The sequence below is a fragment of the Dipodomys spectabilis genome, unplaced genomic scaffold (assembly GCF_019054845.1).
Source record: "Dipodomys spectabilis isolate Male_0828 unplaced genomic scaffold, ASM1905484v1 ptg000699l, whole genome shotgun sequence".
Taxonomy (NCBI): Eukaryota; Metazoa; Chordata; class Mammalia; order Rodentia; family Heteromyidae; genus Dipodomys; species Dipodomys spectabilis.
In genome coordinates this window covers 303917-327995 of record NW_024871376.1, presented here as the reverse complement: position 1 = coordinate 327995, position 24079 = coordinate 303917, and the positions used below count along the sequence as shown (strand labels likewise).

The 24079-nt window shown below is 62.9% G+C and overlaps 1 protein-coding gene across 1 annotated transcript in view; it reads right to left on the bottom strand.

Annotated features, from left to right (window-relative positions):
- Positions 1 to 13499: 13499 nt before the first annotated feature.
- Positions 13500 to 24079, bottom strand: part of Kcnip1 (potassium voltage-gated channel interacting protein 1) — a 194385-nt gene continuing 183805 nt past the window's right edge. Inside the window, exons 2-8 of the mRNA XM_042672339.1 lie at positions 20986 to 21110; positions 20723 to 20792; positions 20033 to 20103; positions 19086 to 19193; positions 16497 to 16601; positions 14886 to 14948; positions 13500 to 13808 (exon numbers count right to left, since the gene is read on the bottom strand). Of these exons, the coding sequence (XP_042528273.1) occupies positions 13761 to 13808; positions 14886 to 14948; positions 16497 to 16601; positions 19086 to 19193; positions 20033 to 20103; positions 20723 to 20792; positions 20986 to 21110 (590 nt within the window). The 3' untranslated portion in view covers positions 13500 to 13760. The remainder of the gene's footprint in view (positions 13809 to 14885; positions 14949 to 16496; positions 16602 to 19085; positions 19194 to 20032; positions 20104 to 20722; positions 20793 to 20985; positions 21111 to 24079) is intronic.

The following is a 24079-nucleotide window of genomic DNA, read 5'->3' as shown; positions in this document are numbered from 1 at the left end:
TAAGTGTACCTGGCGTTTCCTGTGACAGCGTGTGTCCCAGGAAGGGGGCCTCTCTGCCAGGGCGGCCGGAGCTTACTGTGCCACAGGGCTGGGAACTAGCTCAAACAATGGGTCAAATACACCTGTGCCCCAGGCCGGCGTCTGCAGGGCTGAGGAATGTGGGAACCGAAGTTCCCGGTGCAGTCGGGAGGCTCTGGTGCTGTCTCCCGAGGCTCCGGTGCTGTCTCCCGAGGCTCCGGTGCTGTCTCCCGAGGCTCCGGTGCTGTCTCCCGAGGCTCCGGTGCTGTCTCCCGAGGCTCCGGTGCTGTCTCCCGAGGCTCCGGTGCAGTCGGGAGGCTCTGGTGCTGTCTCCGGAGGCTCCGGTGCTGTCTCCGGAGGCTCCGGCGCTGTCTCCCGAGGCTCCGGCCCTTCTCCCTGGCTGAGTGGCGGGTGGGGTCTGTGGGGAGCACCGGCCTGCTGCCTCCCCCCCCCCCCCTCCAGCATGAAGCACTGTCACTTTCCCTCTTCCCCTGTTAGTAACCATTGCGGTTAATGTGTAATTAAACTCTGGAAAACACCTGCTTGAGGCCAGCGCCGGGGTCTGCTCTATAAAGAGTAATTTACTCTGAGCCAGGAAATAGACTGTTCATAGCAGAGAGGGCCCGCTCCCGTTAGAACACAGCTAAGCCCCCACGCGCTACAGAACCAAATTCAGACAGAATGACCGGCAGGAATTGTGCTCAGGTGTTATCCAAGAGGGGTGCAGTGCTCTTGGGAAAGCTCCAACCTCGGTCACGGTGACCCCTCTGCCCCCGAGTAGGAGGGGGGAGAGGCTAGGTGAGGTTGAGTCTTCTTCCTCCTTCCTTCCTCCCTCCTTCCCTCCCTCCCTCCTCTGCTGCAACCCCTCCTTTCTGTTCTCATTCTTTTCTTTATCTTGCTCAGAATTTGAACTCAGGGCCTTGGGCTCTCCCTTAGCTTGCTTGTTCACAGCTGGCATTTTTGCCACTTGAGCCACGCCCCCAGTCCAGCATTTTGCTGGTTAATTGGAGATGGAATCTCATGGGCTTTGAACTGTGATTCTCTGGATCTCAGCTTCTTGAGTAGCTAGGATTACCAGCCCAGCGTGCTCAGCTGCCTGCCCTGCTTACTGTAGCTGGGTCTCTCAGACTAAGATTGCCAAGGAGAGAGAGTTGATTCGGGCTCTTATGTGAGCCTGGTGGCCTCCATCATCCCCCTCAAAATCCGGTCAGCTTCCAGGCTGCTGACTGACCGTGGGGAGCCAGGCCTCAGCCAAGCCCTGCCCGGGCCGGCCCCCAGCGCTGCCTGGCGCTGCTAGTGAGCCCGTGGGCTAGTCACTTTTGGGGCTTAGAATCAGTCCAACCTCTGCTACACTTCTGTGAGTTCTGCCCGTCTTTCTCCTTTTGATCCTGGAATAGAATTCTGTAGACTAACACTAATCCCCTTCGGTGTGCAGCGAGGATAAATACGGAGGAATCCATGAGCACTAGGCTTCCCATGGCAGACAGAATCTACTTAAATTCGCCCCTTCCAGAACACGAGCAGCGGTGCCCAGCCCCGCCGCCGGGAGGGGAGAGAGCACAGCCCAGGTGCAGCTACGTCCTGGTCGCTCGCACACTCGCCGCGGGACACGCGTGGGGCCACTCGTCCGTCTGTCCGTGCGGGCGCACACTCAGACAGGCCTCTGCGGCCCCAGGGCCCGGCCGCTCCCGCCTGCAGGCTGTGGGCCGTGTGGGAGCGCAGCCGGACGGAGCGCGGCCAGGGTGGTTGTTCTGGGTCCCGGAAGGCCGTGCATCGCCGGTCAGCCTGGCCCTGTGACGGGCCGGTCATTCCGGTCGCCGTGCCGCCCGGTGGTCCACCCGGGGCTGTTATTTAAGAGCTGGGGGGTGCCCCAGACCTGCTGGGGACCCCTGTGGGCCGGGGCCGCTCTGAGGAGACTGGCTCTCCCAGGGGACCTCCCAACCCGGTGGCCTGGGTTTGGGCACTGACCGCCACCACCGAGGGCCACGCCGAGTCGGGGAGTTCCCGCTGGCTCGACGACACTTGTCATGCTGACTTCCTTCCTTGAAGGAAAAGGAGGCTGCCCTGCATGGACTGCGGGAGTCGGCTTCTTGCTCCAGGATGCCCCCCCGCCCCCCAGCCCCGCTCCCCCCCCCTCACCTGGCCCCCCTCCCCCTCCCTCCTTACCCCTCCCCCTGTCCTAGTCAGGACTGGAAGGCCCGACCCTAGCCTAGGGGGCCAAAACCATCGGAAGGAAGCATCTGGTCAGCTTCCTGCCCCCTTTGTGTGAGGACTTTCTAGCCAAGAAGGCAGGAAGGGACCAAGTACTGGCCACGCAGGTCAGCCGTCCATGCTCAGCCCTGTGCAGGTGCTGACCATGCAGGGCAGCCGTCCATGCCCGGCCCTGCGCAGGTGCTGGCCACGCAGGTCAGCCATCCATGCCTGGCCCTGCAAGGTGCTGGCCACGCAGGTCAGCCATCCATGCCCAGCCCTGTGCAGGTGCTGACCACGCAGGGCAGCCGTCCATGCCCGGCCCTGCGCAGGTGCTGGCCACGCAGGTCAGTCATCCATGCTCAGCCCTGCGCAGGTGCTGACCACGCAGGTCAGCCATCCATGCTCAGCCCTGCGCAGGTGCTGACCACGCAGGTCAGCCGTCCATGCTCAGCCCTGCAAGGTGCTGGCCATGCAGGTCAGCCATCCATGCTCAGCCCTGCGCAGGTGCTGACCACGCAGGTCAGCCATCCATGCTCAGCCCTGCAAGGTGCTGGCCACGCAGGTCAGCCATCCATGCCCAGCCCTGCAAGGTGCTGACCACACAGGTCAGCCATCCATGCCCGGCCCTGCACAGGTGCTGACCACGCAGGGCAGCCGTCCATGCCCGGCCCTGCGCAGGTGCTGGCCACGCAGGTCAGCCATCCATGCCCAGCCCTGCAAGGTGCTGGCCACGCAGGTCAGCCATCCATGCCCAGCCCTGCACAGGTGCTGACCACGCAGGGCAGCCGTCCATGCCCGGCCCTGTGCAGGTGCTGGCCACGCAGGTCAGCCATCCATGCTCAGCCCTGCAAGGTGCTGGCCACGCAGGTCAGCCATCCACGCTCAGCCCTGCAAGGTGCTGGCCACGCAGGTCAGCCATCCATGCCCAGCCCTGCAAGGTGCTGGCCACACAGGTCAGCTGCAGGGTCATGTCCAGTTCCGCATGGCCTCCATGCTGTGAAGCCTCGGGGTGCTGGGGAGAGACGGGGTCAGCCAAAGGGTTCTGAGCGCTGCGCACGTGCGGGCCTTGACCTCCAGCTGCTCTGGGCTGAGGCTCGGGACAGAGACACAGAGACTCCATGCTGAGCGTGCAGGGGATGGGGAGATGCTGCTGGAGTGGTCAGCGCCCGGGGTCGGGAGGGTTGGAGGGGACCTGAGGTTTGTCGTAGGACATGTGGGAAGGACACGGAGGGATGGCTCACACACACGCACACACACACACGCACGCACACACACACACACACACACACACGCACAGGAGGCCCACTGTGGTACTGGAGCAGATAAAGGCATCTTTCAGAGGTCTGTCTGAGGCCCGTCTTCCCACGGTGGCCTCTGCGGGGCCTCCCTGTCTGTTTTGAGTGTCCCCATTCATCCCGGATGCTCAGCACGGCAGGAATGCTGGCCCCAGGGCTTGGAGGCGCCAGGTCTCTCTGGGGTTCGGGTGGGTGGACATCAGGGTGGAGCGGTTCTGGTCCTGGGAAGACTCCATAGCCAACAGCAGCCAGCCACCTCCCGTCTGCCTCCACCTCTCCAGGAGAGTAGCCGTACGGAACGTCTGCGAACTTGAGTTCACGTGCTCCCCGCTATGTTTTCGGATGAGAAGATGGTGATCAAACTGCTAACAAACGACAGGGCTGGTCTCTGCTCTGTGTTCTTGATTCTTTAGACTTGAGAAGCCCAGAGAGGTAGAGTCGCCTCCCTGGTGACCCTCAGTGGGGTGTAGGAAGCCCTCTGTCCAGATGCAGCCCAGGGGCGGCTCAGGGTCAGGGTGCGGTGACTTCGGCCCCCAGAGCGAGCGGGGAGCTGGGCCTGGGAAGCAGAGGCTGCCCTCTAGCGCAGAGGCCCTGTGGTCAGCACAGCGCCGTTCGGCCACGCGAGGTGGGCGACACATGTTTCCAGACACTTCCCATTCCACAGCGGGAGTTTTTACGAGACGGTGGGTTTCAGACAGGCCTCGGCTCCGCCGCACGCTCCTGCCCGTCCTCCTGCTGGTGCCCTTCCCGTGGCCCCCTGTATCTTTGGGTCTCTCTGCCTTTCAGAGTCTGGCTTGTTTTGCTTTACGCCCCCCGCGCCCGCAGGTGTCACAGTTCTTTGTTAAGTGATAGAATGACACACTATTGTGTAGATATGCCACGCTTTCTTCATTCACTGCGTGACGGGCCTCTGCCGCGGTCAGCGGTGTCACGGTCATCTTGCCTGTGGCCAGCCCAGCTCCTTCCTCTTCCCTGACCTCGCCCAGCCCCGCCCGGCCCAAGGCAGCTCTGTGGCGGCCGGTCCGGCCGGTTGGACGGCATTTCTCCGGCTTTGTAGCCCTGCAGCCCTGACCTCTGAGTCAGACTCCCCCATCCGAGCCCTGACCCCAGGGAAGATTCCAGAGAGGACAAGCGTCCATCTTTGAGACAAAACCCACACTCCAGTAAAGAACATTTACCCAGCGCCAGACGCTGGCCAGGCGCCGTGAACAACCCCCCTCCCCAGCCCCTCCTGTGTCAGCCCTGAGAGGTTTATCTTCCCTTTATTTTTGATGGACACCAGGCTCGGAGAGACACCTGCAGGGCGCTGCGGGCAGGCGGGGCCGACGCCAGGCGTGCCTTCTGATACCCGGCCTTTCCTCCAGCCACGCTGGGCCCACAGCCCTGCTGACCTGCAGGCCTGCAGGGAAGAGAGCCAGCGGGGTTGGGGCACACAGACCCCGCTCCGCACACACACACAGACCCCGCTGCTGACACACACACAGACCCCGGGTCCCCACACACACACAGACCCCGCTCCTCACACACACACAGACCCCGCTCCTCACACACACACAGACCCCGCTCCTCACACACACACAGACCCCGCTCCTCACACACACACAGACCCCGCTCCTCACACACACACAGACCCCGCTCCTCACACACACACAGACCCCGCTCCTCACACACACACAGACCCCGCTCCTCACACACACACAGACCCCGCTCCTCACACACACACAGACCCCGCTCCTCACACACACACAGACCCCGCTCCTCACACACAGACCCCGCTCCTCACACACACAGACCCCGCTCCTCACACACACACAGACCCCGCTGCTCACACACACACAGACCCCGCTCCTCACACACACACAGACCCCGCTCCTCACACACACACAGACCCCGCTGCTCACACACACACAGACCCCCCTCCTCACACACACACAGACCCCGCTCCTCACACACACACAGACCCCGCTCCTCACACACACACAGACCCCGCTCCTCACACACACACAGACCCCGCTGCTCACACACACACAGACCCCGCTCCTCACACACACACAGACCCCGCTCCTCACACACAGACAGACCCCGCTCCTCACACACACACAGACCCCGCTGCTCACACACACACAGACCCCGCTCCTCACACACACACAGACCCCGCTCCTCACACACACACAGACCCCGCTCCTCACACACACACAGACCCCGCTCCTCACACACACACAGACCCCGCTCCTCACACACACACAGACCCCGCTCCTCACACACACACAGACCCCGCTCCTCACACACAGACCCCGCTCCTCACACACACACAGACCCCGCTCCTCACACACACACAGACCCAGCTCCTCACACACACACAGACCCCGCTGTTCACACACACACAGACCCCGCTCCTCACACACACACAGACCCCGCTCCTCACACACACACAGACCCCGCTGCTCACACACAGACCCCGCTCCTCACACACAGACAGACCCCGCTCCTCACACACACACAGACCCCGCTCCTCACACACACACAGACCCCGCTCCTCACACACACACAGACCCCGCTCCTCACACACACACAGACCCCGCTCCTCACACACACACAGACCCAGCTCCTCACACACACACAGACCCCGCTCCTCACACACACACAGACCCCGCTCCTCACACACACACAGACCCCGCTCCTCACACACACACAGACCCCGCTGCTCACACACACACACAATCCCTGCTCCTCACACACACACAGACCCCGCTCCTCACACACACACAGACCCCGCTCCTCACACACACACAGACCCCGCTCCTCACACACACAGACCCCGCTCCTCACACACACACAGACCCTGCTCCTCACACACACACAGACCCCGCTTCTCACACACACACAGACCCCGCTGCTCACACACACACACAATCCCCGCTCCTCACACACACACAGACCCCGCTCCTCACACACACACAGACCCCGCTCCTCACACACACACAGACCCCGCTCCTCACACACACACAGACCCCGCTCCTCACACACACACAGACCCCGCTCCTCACACACACACAGACCCCGCTCCTCACACACACACAGACCCCGCTCCTCACACACACACAGACCCCGCTCCTCACACACACAGAGACCCCGCTCCTCACACACACACAGACCCCGCTCCTCACACACACAGAGACCCCGCTCCTCACACACACACAGACCCCGCTGCTCACACACACACAGACCCCGCTCCTCACACACACACAGACCCCGCTCCTCACACACACACAGACCCCGCTCCTCACACACACACAGACCCCGCTCCTCACACACACACAGACCCCGCTGCTCACACACACACACAATCCCTGCTCCTCACACACACACAGACCCCGCTCCTCACACACACACAGACCCCGCTCCTCACACACACACAGACCCCGCTCCTCACACACACACAGACCCCGCTGCTCACACACACACAGACCCCGCTCCTCACACACACACACAGACCCCGCTCCTCACACACAGACAGACCCCGCTCCTCACACACACACAGACCCCGCTCCTCACACACACACAGACCCCGCTCCTCACACACACACAGACCCCGCTCCTCACACACACACAGACCCCGCTCCTCACACACACACAGACCCCGCTGCTCACACACACACAGACCCCGCTGCTCACACACACACAGACCCCGCTCCTTACACACAGACCCCGCTCCTCAGACACACACAGACCCCGCTGCTCACACACACACAGACCCCGCTCCTCACACACACACAGACCCCGCTGCTCACACACACAGACCCCGCTCCTCACACACACACAGACCCCGCTGCTCACACACACACAGACCCCGCTCCTCACACACACACAGACCCCGCTCCTCACACACACACAGACCCCGCTCCTCACACACACACAGACCCCGCTCCTCACACACACACAGACCCCGCTCCTCACACACACACAGACCCCGCTCCTCACACACAGACAGACCCCGCTCCTCACACACACACAGACCCCGCTCCTCACACACACACAGACCCCGCTCCTCACACACAGACCCCGCTCCTCACACACACACAGACCCCGCTCCTCACACACACACAGACCCCGCTGCTCACACACAGACCCCGCTCCTCACACACACACAGACCCCGCTGCTCACACACACACAGACCCCGCTCCTCACACACACACAGACCCCGCTCCTCACACACACACAGACCCCGCTCCTCACACACACACAGACCCCGCTCCTCACACACACACAGACCCCGCTCCTCACACACACACAGATCCCGCTCCTCACACACACACAGACCCCGCTGCTCACACACAGACCCCGCTCCTCACACACACACAGACCCCGCTCCTCACACACACACAGACCCCGCTCCTCACACACACACAGACCCCGCTGCTCACACACAGAACCCGCTCCTCACACACACACAGACCCCGCTGCTCACACACACACAGACCCCGCTCCTCACACACACACAGATCCCGCTCCTCACACACACACAGACCCCGCTGCTCACACACACACAGACCCCGCTCCTCACACACACACAGACCCCGCTCCTCACGCACACACAGACCCCGCTCCTCACACACACACAGACCCCGCTCCTCACACACACACAGACCCCGCTCCTCACACACAGACAGACCCCGCTCCTCACACACACACAGACCCCGCTCCTCACACACACACAGACCCCGCTCCTCACACACACACAGACCCCGCTCCTCACACACACACAGATCCCGCTCCTCACACACACAGACCCCGCTGCTCACACACACACAGACCCCGCTCCTCACACACACACAGACCCCGCTCCTCACACACACACAGACCCCGCTCCTCACACACACACAGATCCCGCTCCTCACACACACACAGACCCCGCTGCTCACACACACACAGACCCCGCTCCTCACACACACACAGACCCCGCTCCTCACACACACACAGACCCCGCTCCTCACACACACACAGACCCCGCTCCTCACACACACACAGACCCCGCTCCTCACACACACACAGACCCCGCTGCTCACACACACACAGACCCCGCTCCTCACACACACACACAGACCCCGCTCCTCACACACAGACAGACCCCGCTCCTCACACACACACAGACCCCGCTCCTCACACACACACAGACCCCGCTCCTCACACACACACAGACCCCGCTCCTCACACACACACAGACCCCGCTCCTCACACACACACAGACCCCGCTGCTCACACACACACAGACCCCGCTGCTCACACACACACAGACCCCGCTGCTCACACACACACAGACCCCGCTCCTTACACACAGACCCCGCTCCTCAGACACACACAGACCCCGCTGCTCACACACACACAGACCCCGCTCCTCACACACACACAGACCCCGCTGCTCACACACACAGACCCCGCTCCTCACACACACACAGACCCCGCTGCTCACACACACACAGACCCCGCTCCTCACACACTCACAGACCCCGCTCCTCACACACACACAGACCCCGCTCCTCACACACACACAGACCCCGCTCCTCACACACAGACCCCGCTCCTCACACACACACAGACCCTGCTCCTCACACACACACAGACCCCGCTGCTCACACACAGACCCCGCTCCTCACACACACACAGACCCCGCTGCTCACACACACACAGACCCCGCTCCTCACACACACACAGACCCCGCTCCTCACACACACACAGACCCCGCTCCTCACACACACACAGACCCCGCTCCTCACACACACACAGACCCCGCTCCTCACACACACACAGATCCCGCTCCTCACACACACACAGACCCCGCTGCTCACACACAGACCCCGCTCCTCACACACACACAGACCCCGCTCCTCACACACACACAGACCCCGCTCCTCACACACACACAGACCCCGCTCCTCACACACAGAACCCGCTCCTCACACACACACAGACCCCGCTGCTCACACACACACAGACCCCGCTCCTCACACACACACAGATCCCGCTCCTCACACACACACAGACCCCGCTGCTCACACACACACAGACCCCGCTCCTCACACACACACAGACCCCGCTCCTCACGCACACACAGACCCCGCTCCTCACGCACACACAGACCCCGCTCCTCACACACACACAGACCCCGCTCCTCACACACAGACAGACCCCGCTCCTCACACACACACAGACCCCGCTCCTCACACACACACAGACCCCGCTCCTCACACACACACAGACCCCGCTCCTCACACACACACAGACCCCGCTCCTCACACACACACAGACCCCGCTGCTCACACACACACAGACCCCGCTCCTCACACACACACAGACCCCGCTCCTCACACACACACAGACCCCGCTCCTCACACACACACAGACCCCGCTGCTCACACACACACAGACCCCGCTCCTCACACACACACAGACCCCGCTCCTCACACACACACAGACCCCGCTGCTCACACACACACAGACCCCGCTCCTCACACACACACACAGACCCCGCTCCTCACACACAGACAGACCCCGCTCCTCACACACACACAGACCCCGCTCCTCACACACACACAGACCCCGCTCCTCACACACACACAGACCCCGCTCCTCACACACACACAGACCCCGCTCCTCACACACACACAGACCCCGCTCCTCACACACAGACCCCGCTGCTCACACACACACAGACCCCGCTCCTCACACACACACAGACCCCGCTCCTCACACACACACAGACCCCGCTCCTCACACACACAGAGACCCCGCTCCTCACACACACACAGACCCCGCTCCTCACACACACACAGACCCCGCTCCTCACACACACACAGACCCTGCTCCTCCTTGGCAGCCCTCTGGGCACAGATCGGCCTTGTCCCGGCACAGCAGTGTGTTCCTGCTGTTGAGGGTTGGGCTCTCCACCTTCCTGGCTGGGGCTTGGCTCTCTCCTGGGGAGGTGTGTCGGGGTCTCACGAGGGCCGTGGACATGGACATGGGCACCCAGGGGCAGCCGTGACCCTGTGTGTTGGGAAGTGTGGGAATGCGGGGCCTGAGTCCTGAGCCTGAGCCCCAGCAGCCCCAGCGGTCGGCGCCATCTTGTGGTGAGAACTTGCCCTGCAGGCGATCGGCCCAGGAGTCCCTGTCCTCTCTCCTCCACGCCCTCCCTCCTGCTGCCCTCTGCCTCCCTGTCCTTCCCACCCTCCCTCCTCCCTTTCCCGTGTCCTTCCTCCTCCCCAAGGTCCCAGATCCTCCTAGGTGAGCCAGCCTGACAGGCTTGGGGCAGTGCGGCCCCAGGAGCCAGTAGAAGGACAGGCCATGGCCAGGGCTCGGAACTGCCTGCTGTCCTCCTCCTCCTCCTCCTCCTCCTCCTCCCCCTCCTCCTCCTGCTCCTCCTCCCCCTCCTCCCCCTCCTCCTGCTCCTCCTCCCCCTCCTCCTCCTTGTCCTCCTCCCCCTCCTCCTGCTCCTCCTCCCCCTCCTCCTGCTCCTCCTCCCCCTCCTCCTGCTCCTCCTCCCCCTCCTCCTCCCGCTCCTCCTCCTCCCCCTCCTCTTGCTCCTCCTCCCGCTCCTCCTCCTTGTCCTCCTCCCCCTCCTCCCCCTCCTCCTGCTCCTCCTCCCCCTCCTCCCCCTCCTCTTGCTCCTCCTCCCCCTCCTCCTCCTTGTCCTCCTCCCCCTCCTCCCCCTCCTCCTGCTCCTCCTCCCCCTCCTCCTGCTCCTCCTCCCCCTCCTCCTCCCGCTCCTCCTCCTCCCCCTCCTCCTCCTGCTCCTCCTCCCCCTCCTCCCCCTCCTCCTGCTCCTCCTCCCCCTCCTCCTCCTTGTCCTCCTCCCCCTCCTCCCCCTCCTCCTGCTCCTCCTCCCCCTCCTCCTGCTCCTCCTCCCCCTCCTCCTGCTCCTCCTCCCCCTCCTCCTCCCGCTCCTCCTCCTCCCCCTCCTCTTGCTCCTCCTCCCGCTCCTCCTCCTTGTCCTCCTTCCCCTCCTCCCCCTCCTCCTGCTCCTCCTCCCCCTCCTCCCCCTCCTCTTGCTCCTCCTCCCGCTCCTCCTCCTTGTCCTCCTCCCCCTCCTCCCCCTCCTCCTGCTCCTCCTCCCCCTCCTCCTCCTGCTCCTCCTCCTCCCCCTCCTCCTGCTCCTCCTCCCCCTCCTCCTCCCGCTCCTCCTCCTTGTCCTCCTCCCCCTCCTCCCCCTCCTTCTGCTCCTCCTCCCCCTCCTCCTCCCGCTCCTCCTCCTTGTCCTCCTCCTCCTCCTCCTCCTCCTCCTCCTTGTCCTCCTCCTCTTCCTCCTCCTCCTTGTCCTCCTCCTCCTCCTCCTCCTCCCCCTCCTCCTGCTCCTCCTCCTCCTGCTCCTCCCCCTCCTCCCTCTTCTCCTCCTTGTCCTCCTTCTCCTCCTCCTCCTTGTCCTCCTCCCCCTCCTCCTCCTGCTCCTCCCCCTCCTCCTCCTGCTCCTCCCCCTCCTCCCCCTTCTCCTCCTTTTCCTCCTCCTCCTCCTCCTGCTCCTCCCCCTCCTCCTCCTGCTCCTCCCCCTCCTCCCCCTTCTCCTCGTCCTCCTCTTCCTCCTCCTCCTCCTCCTCCTCATCCTTCTCCTCCTCCTCCTTGTCCTCCCCCTCCTCCTCCTCCTGCTCCTCCCCCTTCTCCTCCTTGTCCTCCTTCTCCTCCTGCTCCTCCCCCTCCCCCTCCTCCTCCTCCATCAGGGCCTTAGAGAGGGCTGTGTCCTCCCCCTCCCCCCCAGCCAGGCCTCGGGGTGGCGACCCCCACACACTGTGTCCTGCCCCGGGAACAGGGCCGCCTCACCCAGACCCGGCCCCACGCCTCTGCTGTGCAGATCAGTGATGGATAGCATTGAACGAGTCGCTTTTGTCCCTGAGAATTATTTTCGATGCTGTGAGTGCTGTTGTGCCTTTCCTTTCAATTTCTGTGTTGAGATGAGGATCGCTTATCGCAAACCCCAATCAGGAGGGCACCGCAGGCTGGCCAGGAACGCCGGCTTCGGCATGAGGCGCCGCCGTGAGTCTCTGGCGTGGAGTGGATCTCACCTGGTGTGAAGTGGATCTCACCGCCCGTGCTCCCACTCAGCTCGCCCGTTAGCTGTGGGCATTTGTTGCTGGACCCCATCACACTTTCCACAGCGATGGTCTGACTCTGTCCTCCGAATTTGGGTGCCTTTTACTTCCCGCTTGTGCCAGACGGCACGGGCGTGGGGCGCGGCCCTGCTGGGCGGCCGGGGGGCCGTGGAGTTCCCGCAGTCTCCCTCCCTCCCCCGTCTCCCGCCGGCAGGGCCGGCTCCCTTGCCCTCCTCCTCCGTGGGCAGCGCGTAGCACGCAGGACTCGCGGCGGGACGTGGAGGGTCTCCTGCGAAGGTGAGCTTGTGCGTGGTCTCCGCGTGTGCCCGCGATGGGGTGCGGGCCCTGGGCGGGGCCCCGGAGCCTGCACAGCCTGGGTGCCAACAGCGGACGGAGGCCGGTGGACGGACCGCCTCTCCTCCAGTGCAGTCATGGAAGGAACAATGGACGGCGTAAGAAATAGTGTGTTTATTGGATAGAACATGGTATAAAATTACAGCATTTTGCAGGCATGTGGGCGTCCTGGGCGGGGCATGCAGCCCGGGGGGGCGGGGATGGGGCGGAGGCCCGGGAGGAGGGGTGGCTGGATGGGGACGGGAAGGGACTCGCACGCGGGCCCAGATGCTAGAATGGGCGAATGACTGGTCTTGACCTCTGCAGACCAACGAGGTGGGCCGTGGGCGGGCAGGTGGCGCCGTGCTTGGTCGTCGGTCTATCCTACCTGTGTCCAGTCCGAGCCCTGGGTTCGACTGCTCCCACAGCGCCCCCGTCCCCCCGCGGGAAGAGCAGCAGGCGCGCTGGTCTGGAGGCTTCAGAGGCGGCGTGGGTCTGGCTCCGGTCTGGCTCGTGTCTGGCTCGGGCCTGGCTGCCTGCTTTGCAGGGTCTGCCCGCGCAGTGGCGGCAGTGGGGTGGACGCGAGCTGGGCACCGCGGTACAAGCGCGAGCAGGGGCCGCCACAGGGCGGCGGGGAGAGGCGGCATGCTTCCAGAACAAACTCCAGTCTCAGCGTGGCTCTCTCAAGACGGGCGGAGGAGAAGGGGGCGGAGAGGGGCCCCGCCACACCGGGCTTCCTAGAGAGTGTCCGAAGTGTAAAAGGTGTTGTCTGTGCCAAGAGTCGGTGTGTGGAATCGGAACAAGGGGGTTTAGTGGTGTCTCTGAGGGCGGGCGCGGACTGCCCAGTCACATGACGCTGTGGAACAACTGGAGAGACCTCATGATGTTGTCGTCCTGGGAAGAGAGGAGGGAGAGCCGCTGGCTAGAGCCTGGGTCCCCTGGGGGCCCCTGCGCGGGCGTCCCCCCGCCTTCATGGGCATCCCCCCCCCCCCCCCCAGCCCAGGCAGGAAGCTCCTCTCAGGCCTTCAGAGATCCGGAAGACAATCTCCGCGTCCACGCCACCGTATTGCATTCTATCAGCCGGCTAAGCCTTTTTTTTTTTTTTTTTTAAGGAAAACTCTTGTTTCCATTTCCTGGAATTCATTTCAATAAATACCGTTTTATAGCATCAGAGGCACAAACGCATTGCACCTCTCTGTTCCTCCCCTCAGTCCCCTCCTTCGGCGCTCTGAGTGCGAATGCTTAGACATAATTTATCCTGTCCTGGTGTGTTTTAGATCTAGCTTCCACATATGAGAGAAAATATGCACTGTTTGTGTCTCTGAGCTGGGCTTAAATCAGTGAACACGAGTTGTTCTAGGTCCATCGATTTCCCCACAAATGACCCTGTTCCTTCTAATGGCCGTGCACAATTTCACTGTGTGTAGGGACCACATTTTGGGGATCCCTTCGTTGGTTGGGGGGCATCTGGGTCATTTCCATTTCTTGGCTGTTGTGCACAGGGGTGTAAAGGTGTCTTTATCGTATCCTGCTCATGATGAGACCCCGTCTCAAAACCAGATTCGAGCGGAAGGGCCGGGGCATGGTGCAGGTGAGAGGCACTTGCCGAGCGTGTGGGAAGCCCTGGGTTCAGCCCGGACTCACATCCGGATTGAGAGCTCATAGATTTGGGTTTTCCAGCTGTTCCCTTGGGGTCTGACAAGAGGGAGCAGGAGGTAGTAAAACCAGGGGCAGGCGGGAGCTGCCCCTGGGAAGCCGCTTTGTCTCCTGGATCTGTACCTCAATGGATCTGTACCTCCCAACAGACGTGGACTTGTCCGTCTGCTCAGCCCTGCTGGGAGCAGGTCAGCCACGGGCCGGCGGGGAGCGGAGATGGCCGGGCCTGTGGCATGTGAGGGCGGTGTCTGGAGGAGACAGTATGGCAGGCTTTCCTTCCCAGACTTTGGGGTGCTATGCCTGGTCCCCCCTTACCTCCTGACAGGACTCCAGGAATTCATCTAACGTCACGATGCCATCCTTATTTTTGTCCATTTTCTGAAAGACACAGAAGGAAGTGTGGAAAGAACGGGGGTCTGCAGGCAGCGCCTGCCGCGGGTCCCGAGAACGAGGCTGCTCCAGCCGGGTCTGGAGCCCTGAGGCCCACAGGCAAACCAAACCAGCCAACGGATCAGTTCTCCCCACACTGCGGCCCACGCTTCCCGCACCCCCGTGCTTGGTGTTGGCCTGTTTCCTGCTTTGGCACAAAGCGCACAAGGCTGGTTGTTGGTAAGGAAAAGGAGCTGGCTGAGCTCACGGTTCGCAGCTGGAGGCCGGGAGCCTGGTGCGGCCCTCTGTGGGCTCCGGCGGGGCCTTGGGGTGCGGGCGAGGGGGGGAGGTGTGCGGGGGGCCCAGGCCTGCTCCCTGCACCGCTCACCCTCAGCCGGGCACAGCCTTGACCCAGCACCCCAGGACTGAGTCCCCACCACCTGATCCCCACCCGCCCGCCTCCAAAGATCCCCTCACTGTTCACAGGGACCGCGAGGGCTGCGGTGTCCAGGGGGGACCCGCAGGGAGGGCGCCGGCGGCCGAGGCTCGACTCTGTCGCTGACCGGGCAGCTCTGGGGGCTGCGTGGTATGAGGCACCGCTCTGCCATTCCCACCCGCCCTCACTCCCGTTCCAGACAGCGTCGCTGGGGCCCCCTGCTGACTCTTGGGATTGCTGGAATCTTCTCTGCCCACGCAGCTCCTCCCAGCCCTTCTGAGGGGTTTGTGCATCTCACAGCAGCACACGCCGGCCCGTGCGTGGCGCCCGTGCGAGCGTCGGGCCGGCTCCGTGCATGGCGCCCGTGCGAGCGTCGGGCCGCCCCCGTGCGTGGCGCCCGTGCGAGCGTCGGGCCGGCCCGTGCGTGGCGCCCGTGCGAGCGTCTGGCTGGCCCCGTGCGTGGCGCCCGTGCGAGCGTCGGGCCGGCCCGTGCGTGGCGCCCGTGCAAGCGTCTGGCTGGCCCCGTGCGTGGCGCCCGTGTGAGCGTCGGGCCGGCTCTGTGCATGGCGCCCGTGCGAGCGTCGGGCCGGCCCGTGCGTGGCGCCCGTGCGAGCGTCGGGCCGCCCCCGTGCGTGGCGCCCGTGCGAGCGTCGGGCCGGCCCGTGCAAGCGTCTGGCCGGCCCCGTGCATGGTGCCCATGCGAGCGTCGGGCCGCCCCCGTGCAAGCGTCGGGCCGCCCCCGTGCAAGCGTCTGGCCGGCCCCGTGCATGGTGCCCGTGCGAGCGTCGGGCCACCCCCGTGCAAGCGTCTGGCCGGCCCCATGCATGGCGCCCGTGCGAGCGTCGGGCCGGCGGGTGCGTGGCTCACCTCTGCGAGCGCCGGCCCGGCCCCATGCGTGGCGCCCGTGCGAGCGTCGGGCCACCACCGTGCAAGCGTTGGGCCGGCCCTGTGCATGGCGCCCGTGCGAGCGTCGGGCCGGCCCCGTGCAAGCGTCTGGCCGGCTCTGTGCATGGCCCCCGTGCGAGCGTCGGGCCGGCGGGTGCGTGGCCCCCGTGCGAGCGTCAGGCCAGCCCCGTGCTCGGCCCCCGTGCGAGCGCCGGCCCGGCGGGTGCGTGGCTCACCTGGAAGAAGACGTCCACGTGCCTCCGGGGCGTGTCCTCCTTGAGCACGGGGTAGGTGTACTTCCCCATCATGTCGTAGATGGCCTTGACGATGCCCATCATCTCCTGGGACACACGGAGGGCGCGTGAGGTGACCGCGCGGCGCCCCCTCCCCTCGCCTGGCTCAGCAGGTGGAAGGGGTCAGAAAGCTGCCCAGACCCGGCCGCCTGCGGGGGGGGGGGGACCCCAGGGGCCCAGGGAGCGCTGTGCGGGGCGAGGGGGCCACACGCGCCCCCCACCCACACGCAGGGCAGGTCAAACACTCCTCAGAATCAGAGGAGCGAAGGCTCTGACGGATTAAACCTCCACGGGTGCCGCGCGGAAATCAGCCGGGAAGCGGGGCCGATGTCAGGACTGCCAGCGCGCCCTGGAGATCTCGCTCCGCCTCTGTGAGTAATTTCAGGCTTTCAGAGAAGTTCCAGCAATCGCAGAGTGTACCCAGGCCTACTTCCCACCCTGCTTCCTCCACGACCCAGAGAAAAGTGGCCGACACTGAGATCGACATGGCTGCAGCAGGACTGGCCGAACTCCCGGCCACGGCCACCGTCTGGCCGAACTCCTGGCCACGGCCACCGTCTGGCCGAACTCCCGGCCACGGCCACCGTCTGGGCCTCCTTCCTTCTCCCGGGTTGGCTCTCACTGGCGATCACACTCACTGTGGTCTATGCTGATCGACTGAGCTGTGCGGGCACCTCCTCGCCAGCCATCCCGTCGGGTGCACATGCAGTAGCCCTGCTCCCGTGTCCTGCCGCGTGTGCCCTGGCCACTGTGGGCGCTTGGCATGCTCACACGCATTTCAGGTCACGCTGCAGAAGCCTGGAGGGACTTGGGGCATGGCTGCTGTGAACCTAGAGGTTGAGTTTGATCCTTAGGCTGTGTCTTCTGCCCCGTGTGCACGATGTTTTCCACGTGTGTCTGAATCTGCCACAAGCTATTTTGAAGCTATTTTAAGGGAAATTTTTCAGTTATTTTTTCAATTGTTTTGTTAATTACGCAGGTAGAACTGTGAGTTTTGTAAATAGAATTCGTGCACTGTTACTTTCTTAAGCTCATCTGTTCTTTCTAGTTTCTTTGTAGACTCTTTAGACTGTTCTGTGCATACAGACCTATCTTTACAGATAAAGACAGCTTTTATCCTCCATTCCTACTCTAGCCCATGGATTCCATTTGCTTTTTCTGGCCTCAAATTCCTGGTTTCAACCCTGACTTCTTCCACCATCGCGTGGATGCTGGTGGCTAGGCCAGGGAAGATGTCCTTGATCAGACTGGAAAGCCGCTTGACTCCCAGACTGCTGGCTGCTGACTGGCACAGGGGTCGGCTTTTTGCCAAGGAAGTGTGCATTTACTGCTCTAACGTCTTGTCTGTCTTGACATTCTGGTGACTCGGTGACTTACAGTGACGTCTTTGTTAAACCAGCTCTGCATCCCTCAAATAACAGCCCCCGCTCGGCCGTGGATAGATTTCCAGCTCTTTCTATATCACTGTGATTAACTTGCATCCGGTTGGCTGAAGCGAATCGTGTCTCCGCTCACGAGAAAGAGTGGCTTATCGTTTTCTTCTAAGCACTTTTTCCTGGTTTGATTATTAAGGTATTTCTGGTACTGCCTTCTCTACCACATCTATCTACAGCATAGTAGCAATCATTACTAGAATCTGCCAGAGAGCCTTCTGGGTGGGCTAACACGTCTCTGGTGGAAAGACTTTAAATTGTGAATCCAACTTCTCTAAATGATGGAGACGTTCGGGTGTTGTTACCACCTTGGAGTCAGTTTTAGCCGTGAGTGCCTTAGAGAAATGGCGTCCGTGTGGTCACTGGCCAGGCGCGGGCAGCTCCTCCACGGCGGCTCTGTCTGTCTGAGTCACACGCAGCACCTCCCCTCGGCGGCTCTCCTCCCACGCGGACCCTTCCCGTGGCGCAACACCTTCCAGAGCCCTGGGTGCACGTGCCGAGGTCTGGCGTCTGTGCTGCCCCGCACCAGGCCCGGCCTGATGCCCTCCCGTGTCTCCTGTACCCGGGACAGGGAAGAAGCCCTCAGTCTGCACAGAGCAGACACAGGACTGCAAGAACAAGGCCTGGGGCTGGCTGTGTGCTCTGAGTGTCAGCTGTGGACCAGAGCGGACGCTGGCAGGGCTGAGGTCAGGTCTGGTGGGCAGAAGCCCAGCGCATGGCTCTCACACTCCAGTGAGACACAGCAATGTCTAGGCGGGACCGGAGCTAGACGCACAGGGCCGCCCCGTCCACGCCCGTGGGGTCCAGCGTGGAGGTCCGCGGCGGCTCAGGGCGGTTCCTGGAAGGACGGCAGTACCCTCTTCTTCCCATTCCGGGGCAGCGTGGGTGGCAGCCAGCGCGGGCCGAGGGTGCTCGTCTTCCCTGGGAACTGCTTCCTCGGGTGCTGCCTGCCGTGGGTCCTGCGCCCTGACCTGCGGTGGGTCCTCCCACAGCGGGTCCTCCCGCGTGCACCCCCACGTCCCCGCCCTGGGCCTGAGCCGGGGGCTGCCAGCTCCCGGGGGAGGAGCTCGCTGCGTGACCCAGCCCCTTCGTGGCTCACCTCCTTGTTTATGTATCCGTCTTTGTTGATGTCGTACAGGTTAAACGTCCACCTTAGTTTCTCGTGGACAGTTCCTCTCAGCAAAATGGACAGTGCAGTGACAAAGTCCTGAGAAGCAGAAAAGGCCAGAGGGCTGTTAACCACGGGACCACGGGGAGGGGGGGGTCTCTGAGCCAGCCTGGGGCATGCTCTCACGAAGGTCCCGCCCTGCCCGCCCCACCCTGCCCGCCCCGCCCTGCCCGCCCCACCCTGCCCGCCCCACCCTGCCTGCCTGCCCCGCCCTGCCCGCCCCACCCTGCCTGCCCGCCCCACCCTGCCCGCCCCGCCCTGCCCGCCCCGCCCTGCCCGCCCCACCCTGCCTGCCTGCCCCGCCCTGCCCGCCCCACCCTGCCCGACCCACCTTGCCTGCCTGCCCCGCCCTGCCCGCCCCACCCTGCCTGCCTGCCCCGCCCTGCCCGCCCCACCCTGCCCGCCCCGCCCTGCACGCCCCGCCCTGCCTGCCCCACCCTGCCCGCCCCGCCCTGCCTGCCTGCCCCACCAGCTTGGGGCTGCGGCCCGGCCTCCGGCTCAGCTGCCGCGGTGGCGGTTGCTTGCGACAGTGTGGCCGTCTCCTCTAATAGCTGTGAGCATGAGCTGCGGGAGCATCCCGAGTTCAAACCCCTCCCTGCCCACTCCCCAGTATTCTGAACGCAATCTGTCTGCCTGTTCTAATGCAGTGGTAAATCCTAAAGCCCAGCTGGCAGGTGGCCGGGCGGGGAAATGGGTTAGTGCGAGGCGAGGGTCCACCGAGCAGGAGGCTCTTACTTCCCTGGGGGCAGGGAAGTGTCCTCTCCCACCTGCTGTCTTCATGGGGCACTGGTTAATTGTGATTCTCTGACTTGACTGAGAGCATCTGGGAGCCCAGCCCTCCCCGCAGGGGCTCCCAGGGTGGACGGGGACGCCCGTACCTCAAACTTCACGGAGCCTGCCTGGGTGGTGTCGAAGGCGTTGAAGAGGTAGTGCGCGTAGGTGCTTGCGTCTACAAGACAAGGAGGGGAGGGGGGTGAAGCCTGGAGGCCCCAGAGAGGAGGTGGAGGGAAGAGAGGCTGGGAGCGGGGACGGGAGGCTGCTTTGGAGGCGGAGGTGAGGAGCGCTGTGGTTTGAGGTCAGGAGGAGCGGGGTCTGGCCAGCCCAGGCTGCAATGGCTAGAGAGGCGGCAGAGCACCTGCCTGGCAAGCTGGAAGCCGGGTCCAGACGGCAGCGTCTGGGGGAGGGGCGGGGGGGGAGGGGTAATGCCCGAGAGAGGACCTGGGTCCAGACGGCAGCGTCTGGGGGAGGGGCGGGGGAGGGGTAATGCCCGAGAGAGGACCTGGGTCCAGACGGCAGCGTCTGGGGGAGGGGCGGGGGGGGGGGTAATGCCCGAGAGAGGACCTGGGTCCAGACGGCAGCGTCTGGGGGAGGGGCGGGGGAGGGGTAATGCCCGAGAGAGGACCTGGGTCCCGGCCCATCCTCAGAGCGCCTTTCCACTGAGGTTCCAGAGAGCTCTGACGTGCGCCACCTCTTCCAGCGCCCCTCCTCCCCCGCCCTGTGGTCCGGAGGCACGGTGGACGGAGGACCAGACGGCTGCTGGCTGGAGGCCTGGGCCGGGGGGCACTCACCTCCGTGGGGGAAGAACTGAGCGTAGATCTGCTTGAATGTCTCCTCGTTGACCACGCCGCTGGGGCACTCCTGCGGAAGGGAGGAGGGTCGGGGGGTGCCTGGGCTGGCATTCTCCTACAACTGTGCGCGTGGGAAATCCCTGTGGCAGGTGGATAGTTGCACACACACACACACGCACACACGCACGCCCCCCGCCCCCCGCCCCCGGGGGGGGGTGGCCATCCCCGCCTCCCTGGGTCTCCTGCTTCTAGGTGCGTCTTACGTTTTTGAAGCCTCGGTAAAGGACCTGGAGCTCCCGCTTGGTGAAGTTGGTCTGGGCTTCGAGCTGCTCCAGGCCCTCGGGCCGGTGGCAGACCACGGTCATCTCCAGCTCATCTTCGATCTTATCTGGAACCAGAGCATGGCCCTGTAGCGTGGTCTGTGTCACACCAGCCTGGACTTCCCGGGGGGGGGGGCAGAGGTCTCCCCACCTTGTCCCCTCTCCTCCTGGTCACTAACTGCCCTGCCCTCTCCTGGACACATCCTCCCTTTCAGCACATCCTCTTGCAAGCTCAAATCGCCACCTGGAGCCTCCTGAAGGTGCAGGCGTGGGGGGCGTTAGAAGCACCCTCCAACAGCAAAGGGGGCCAATGGATTCAGAGAGGCAGAGTGAGCTGTCTCCATGAACTCAGCGTGAAGTTCAGGAGAGGACACACGAAATACTGCTTTGTGGGATCTGTGCGGTGTCCGTTAAGAGCCAGGAAGATGACTCACATGGGAACTGCTTTGTAGAAACGGCAGCTTCTCAGGCATTTGAAGGGTGCTCAGGTGTGGAGAGCGGAGGTGGAACTGCTCCTCTCCTCCCCGCAGTGAGGAGGTTAGGGAGTGTCCTTAAAACAAGAAGCTGCCCGTCTCCCACCCAAGGGTCAGAGGGTTCCCGGGCCTGCCCAGCCTCTGATGGTGGAGAGTCAGGAGGGCACCACACACACAGGCACACACACATGCACACATGCACACATGCACGCGCATGCACATGCACGTGTGCACACACGCGCACATGTGCACACAATGCACACACGCACACATGCATGCACACATGCACACACACGCACGTGCGTGCACACACACACACACAAGCCAGAGTGAGGCCCGGCTGAGCTCCTGCACACACACACACAGGCACACGCACGCACACACACACAGCGGGCTGTCAGGCGCAGGGCATCCTACATGGTTCTCTACTCCGGCCAGGCTCGATTTCCTCTGCCACCTGTCACTTCCTCAAACCTGGATCCCACACCAAAGGAATCCGTTCAAGTTTTTGTCCTGCACAGATTCCCACAGAAACGTGGACGCTCGGGTAAGGCTCCACCGTTCCTGAGTGCTCTCGCCCACGTGGGACACTCATGCTGCTGGGAGTGAGGCCGAGGGCCCAGGGCGGGTAAGAAGCCCCATTGACACATGCCGCCGCCGCCGGTGGCCATCATTCTTGCAGGCCTCTCGTTATCATGGTTTGTAGCTAACAAGTTAAGTAGCAATGACCTAAACACGAAGGGTGCTTTGTAAATCACAGGGCCAAGTCTCGGAAAGAAAAGGAAAGAGAAGAGAAGGAAAGGAGAAAACTCCACGACTAATGTAAATGATGACGTGCATATCTGTCTATCTTAAACTCATTCCTGTCCATCCTGTCGGTGGTGGGGCTTGAACTCGGGGCCTGGAGCTGTCCTTCAGCTCTTCAGCTCAAGGTGAGCGCTCTACCACTTGAGCCAGGGCGCCACTTCCGGTTTTCTGGTGGTTCATTGGAGATAAGAGTCTCATGGACTTTCCTGCCCCAATGAACCACCAGAAAACTGGAAGTGGCGCTGTGGCTCAAGGGGTGGAGCGCTCGCCTTGAGCTGAAGAGCTCAGGGACAGCGCCCAGGCCCCGAGTTCAAGACCCACCACTGACAGGAAGACAGGAAAGGAAAGAACAGGCAGCCAAATGCCATGGGCACACAAGGGAGGGGGCGAGCAGGCTCACCGACACGCATGCCGGGCGGGCTCACTGACACGCAGGCCGGGCGGGCTCACCGACACGCAGGCCGGGCGGGCTCACCGACACGCATGCCGGGCGGGCTCACCGACACGCAGGCCGGGCGGGCTCACCGACACGCAGGCCGGGCGGGCTCACCGACGCACAGGCTGGACTTTTTTTCGCAGTACTGTTCCCTCCCTCACCTTCCGGTGACTCACTTCTTTGAGCAGGGTAAGGTAATTCTGATTCAGACACGACACTTTTGCGCCCCATCAGCCTCATTAAAAACGCACTAATTATCGAGACTCCCTAAGGTGGAACTGGGCTTTATTAATAAGGGGCTTGCTGCTGTCCAGAGGCAGGCCCCCGGTCAGCACTGGGCAGCGTGCCCAGGGCCGGGTGCTGTTTCTCTTTGCTTGTTTGCCACCCTCGAGTTGTCAGTGACATGAGGACATCCAGGCCTTTGGGTTCAACGTCTGGAGGAATGCCTGCCTGTGGACGTTCGGGGCCGTCAAAGTTCACCCTTCGCTGTACGCCTCTGCTCACTGGTGTTGAGCGTGGCCCTCAAACCTGCCCGCTCACACTTAGCCCTGTGTATGTACACATACTTGTCTACACGTAGGCTCAGTACTGTGTTCTGAACACTGGCCGCTAATACGCTCTTTCCTATATATTGCTTGTGTGTAGTCTGTGTGCATTCAGGAGATTCAAATCCAAGGTTTGATTTCTGGGTTTGTTTGGAAATGGGATGATTTGGCCTGTGGGTGGCTCAGACTCCCCCCGGGTAACCGGTAACCGTCCCGCTGCTGGGCGGGGACTGGCCACGGCAGGCACACAAGCCTCCAGGGCCCCGCTGCCCCGTGGCGCTCTCAGTCCATTTATGGTCCTGGCCTGGCCCAGGGGCGTTTGACCCTGCGTTACGGACCCTCCATTTCTTCTATTTAAACACACCTCTCTTTGTTGCTCAGCAGACTTGAAGCAGATCATAGAAAAATAATACACGCAGATGCAAACATCTGCCTCCCAAACTGTGGACAGATGGAAGGTCATCACCCAAGGGGAGCAAGGGATCACAGAGATTCCGGCCCAGAGTTGTTCGCGGTGACTAAACTTGTGCTGTGAATCAGCTCGAGTGAGGTTTCAGAGGTCCTGGGGCCAGGAAAGGAAAATACGGTAGTTTCTCAGGAGGACCAAAGCATCTTTTAAGCAACATTCCCAGCTACTTCTATACAAGGCAAGTGTGCTCACACGGGCACAGGAAGAGGCCAGTGAGACTAATTTGCAAAACACACACTTGATGGAGAAACTCTTCTTTTGCACGTGAGGTGACCAAGGAAGTTAAACTTTTTTTACCTCTCTGATA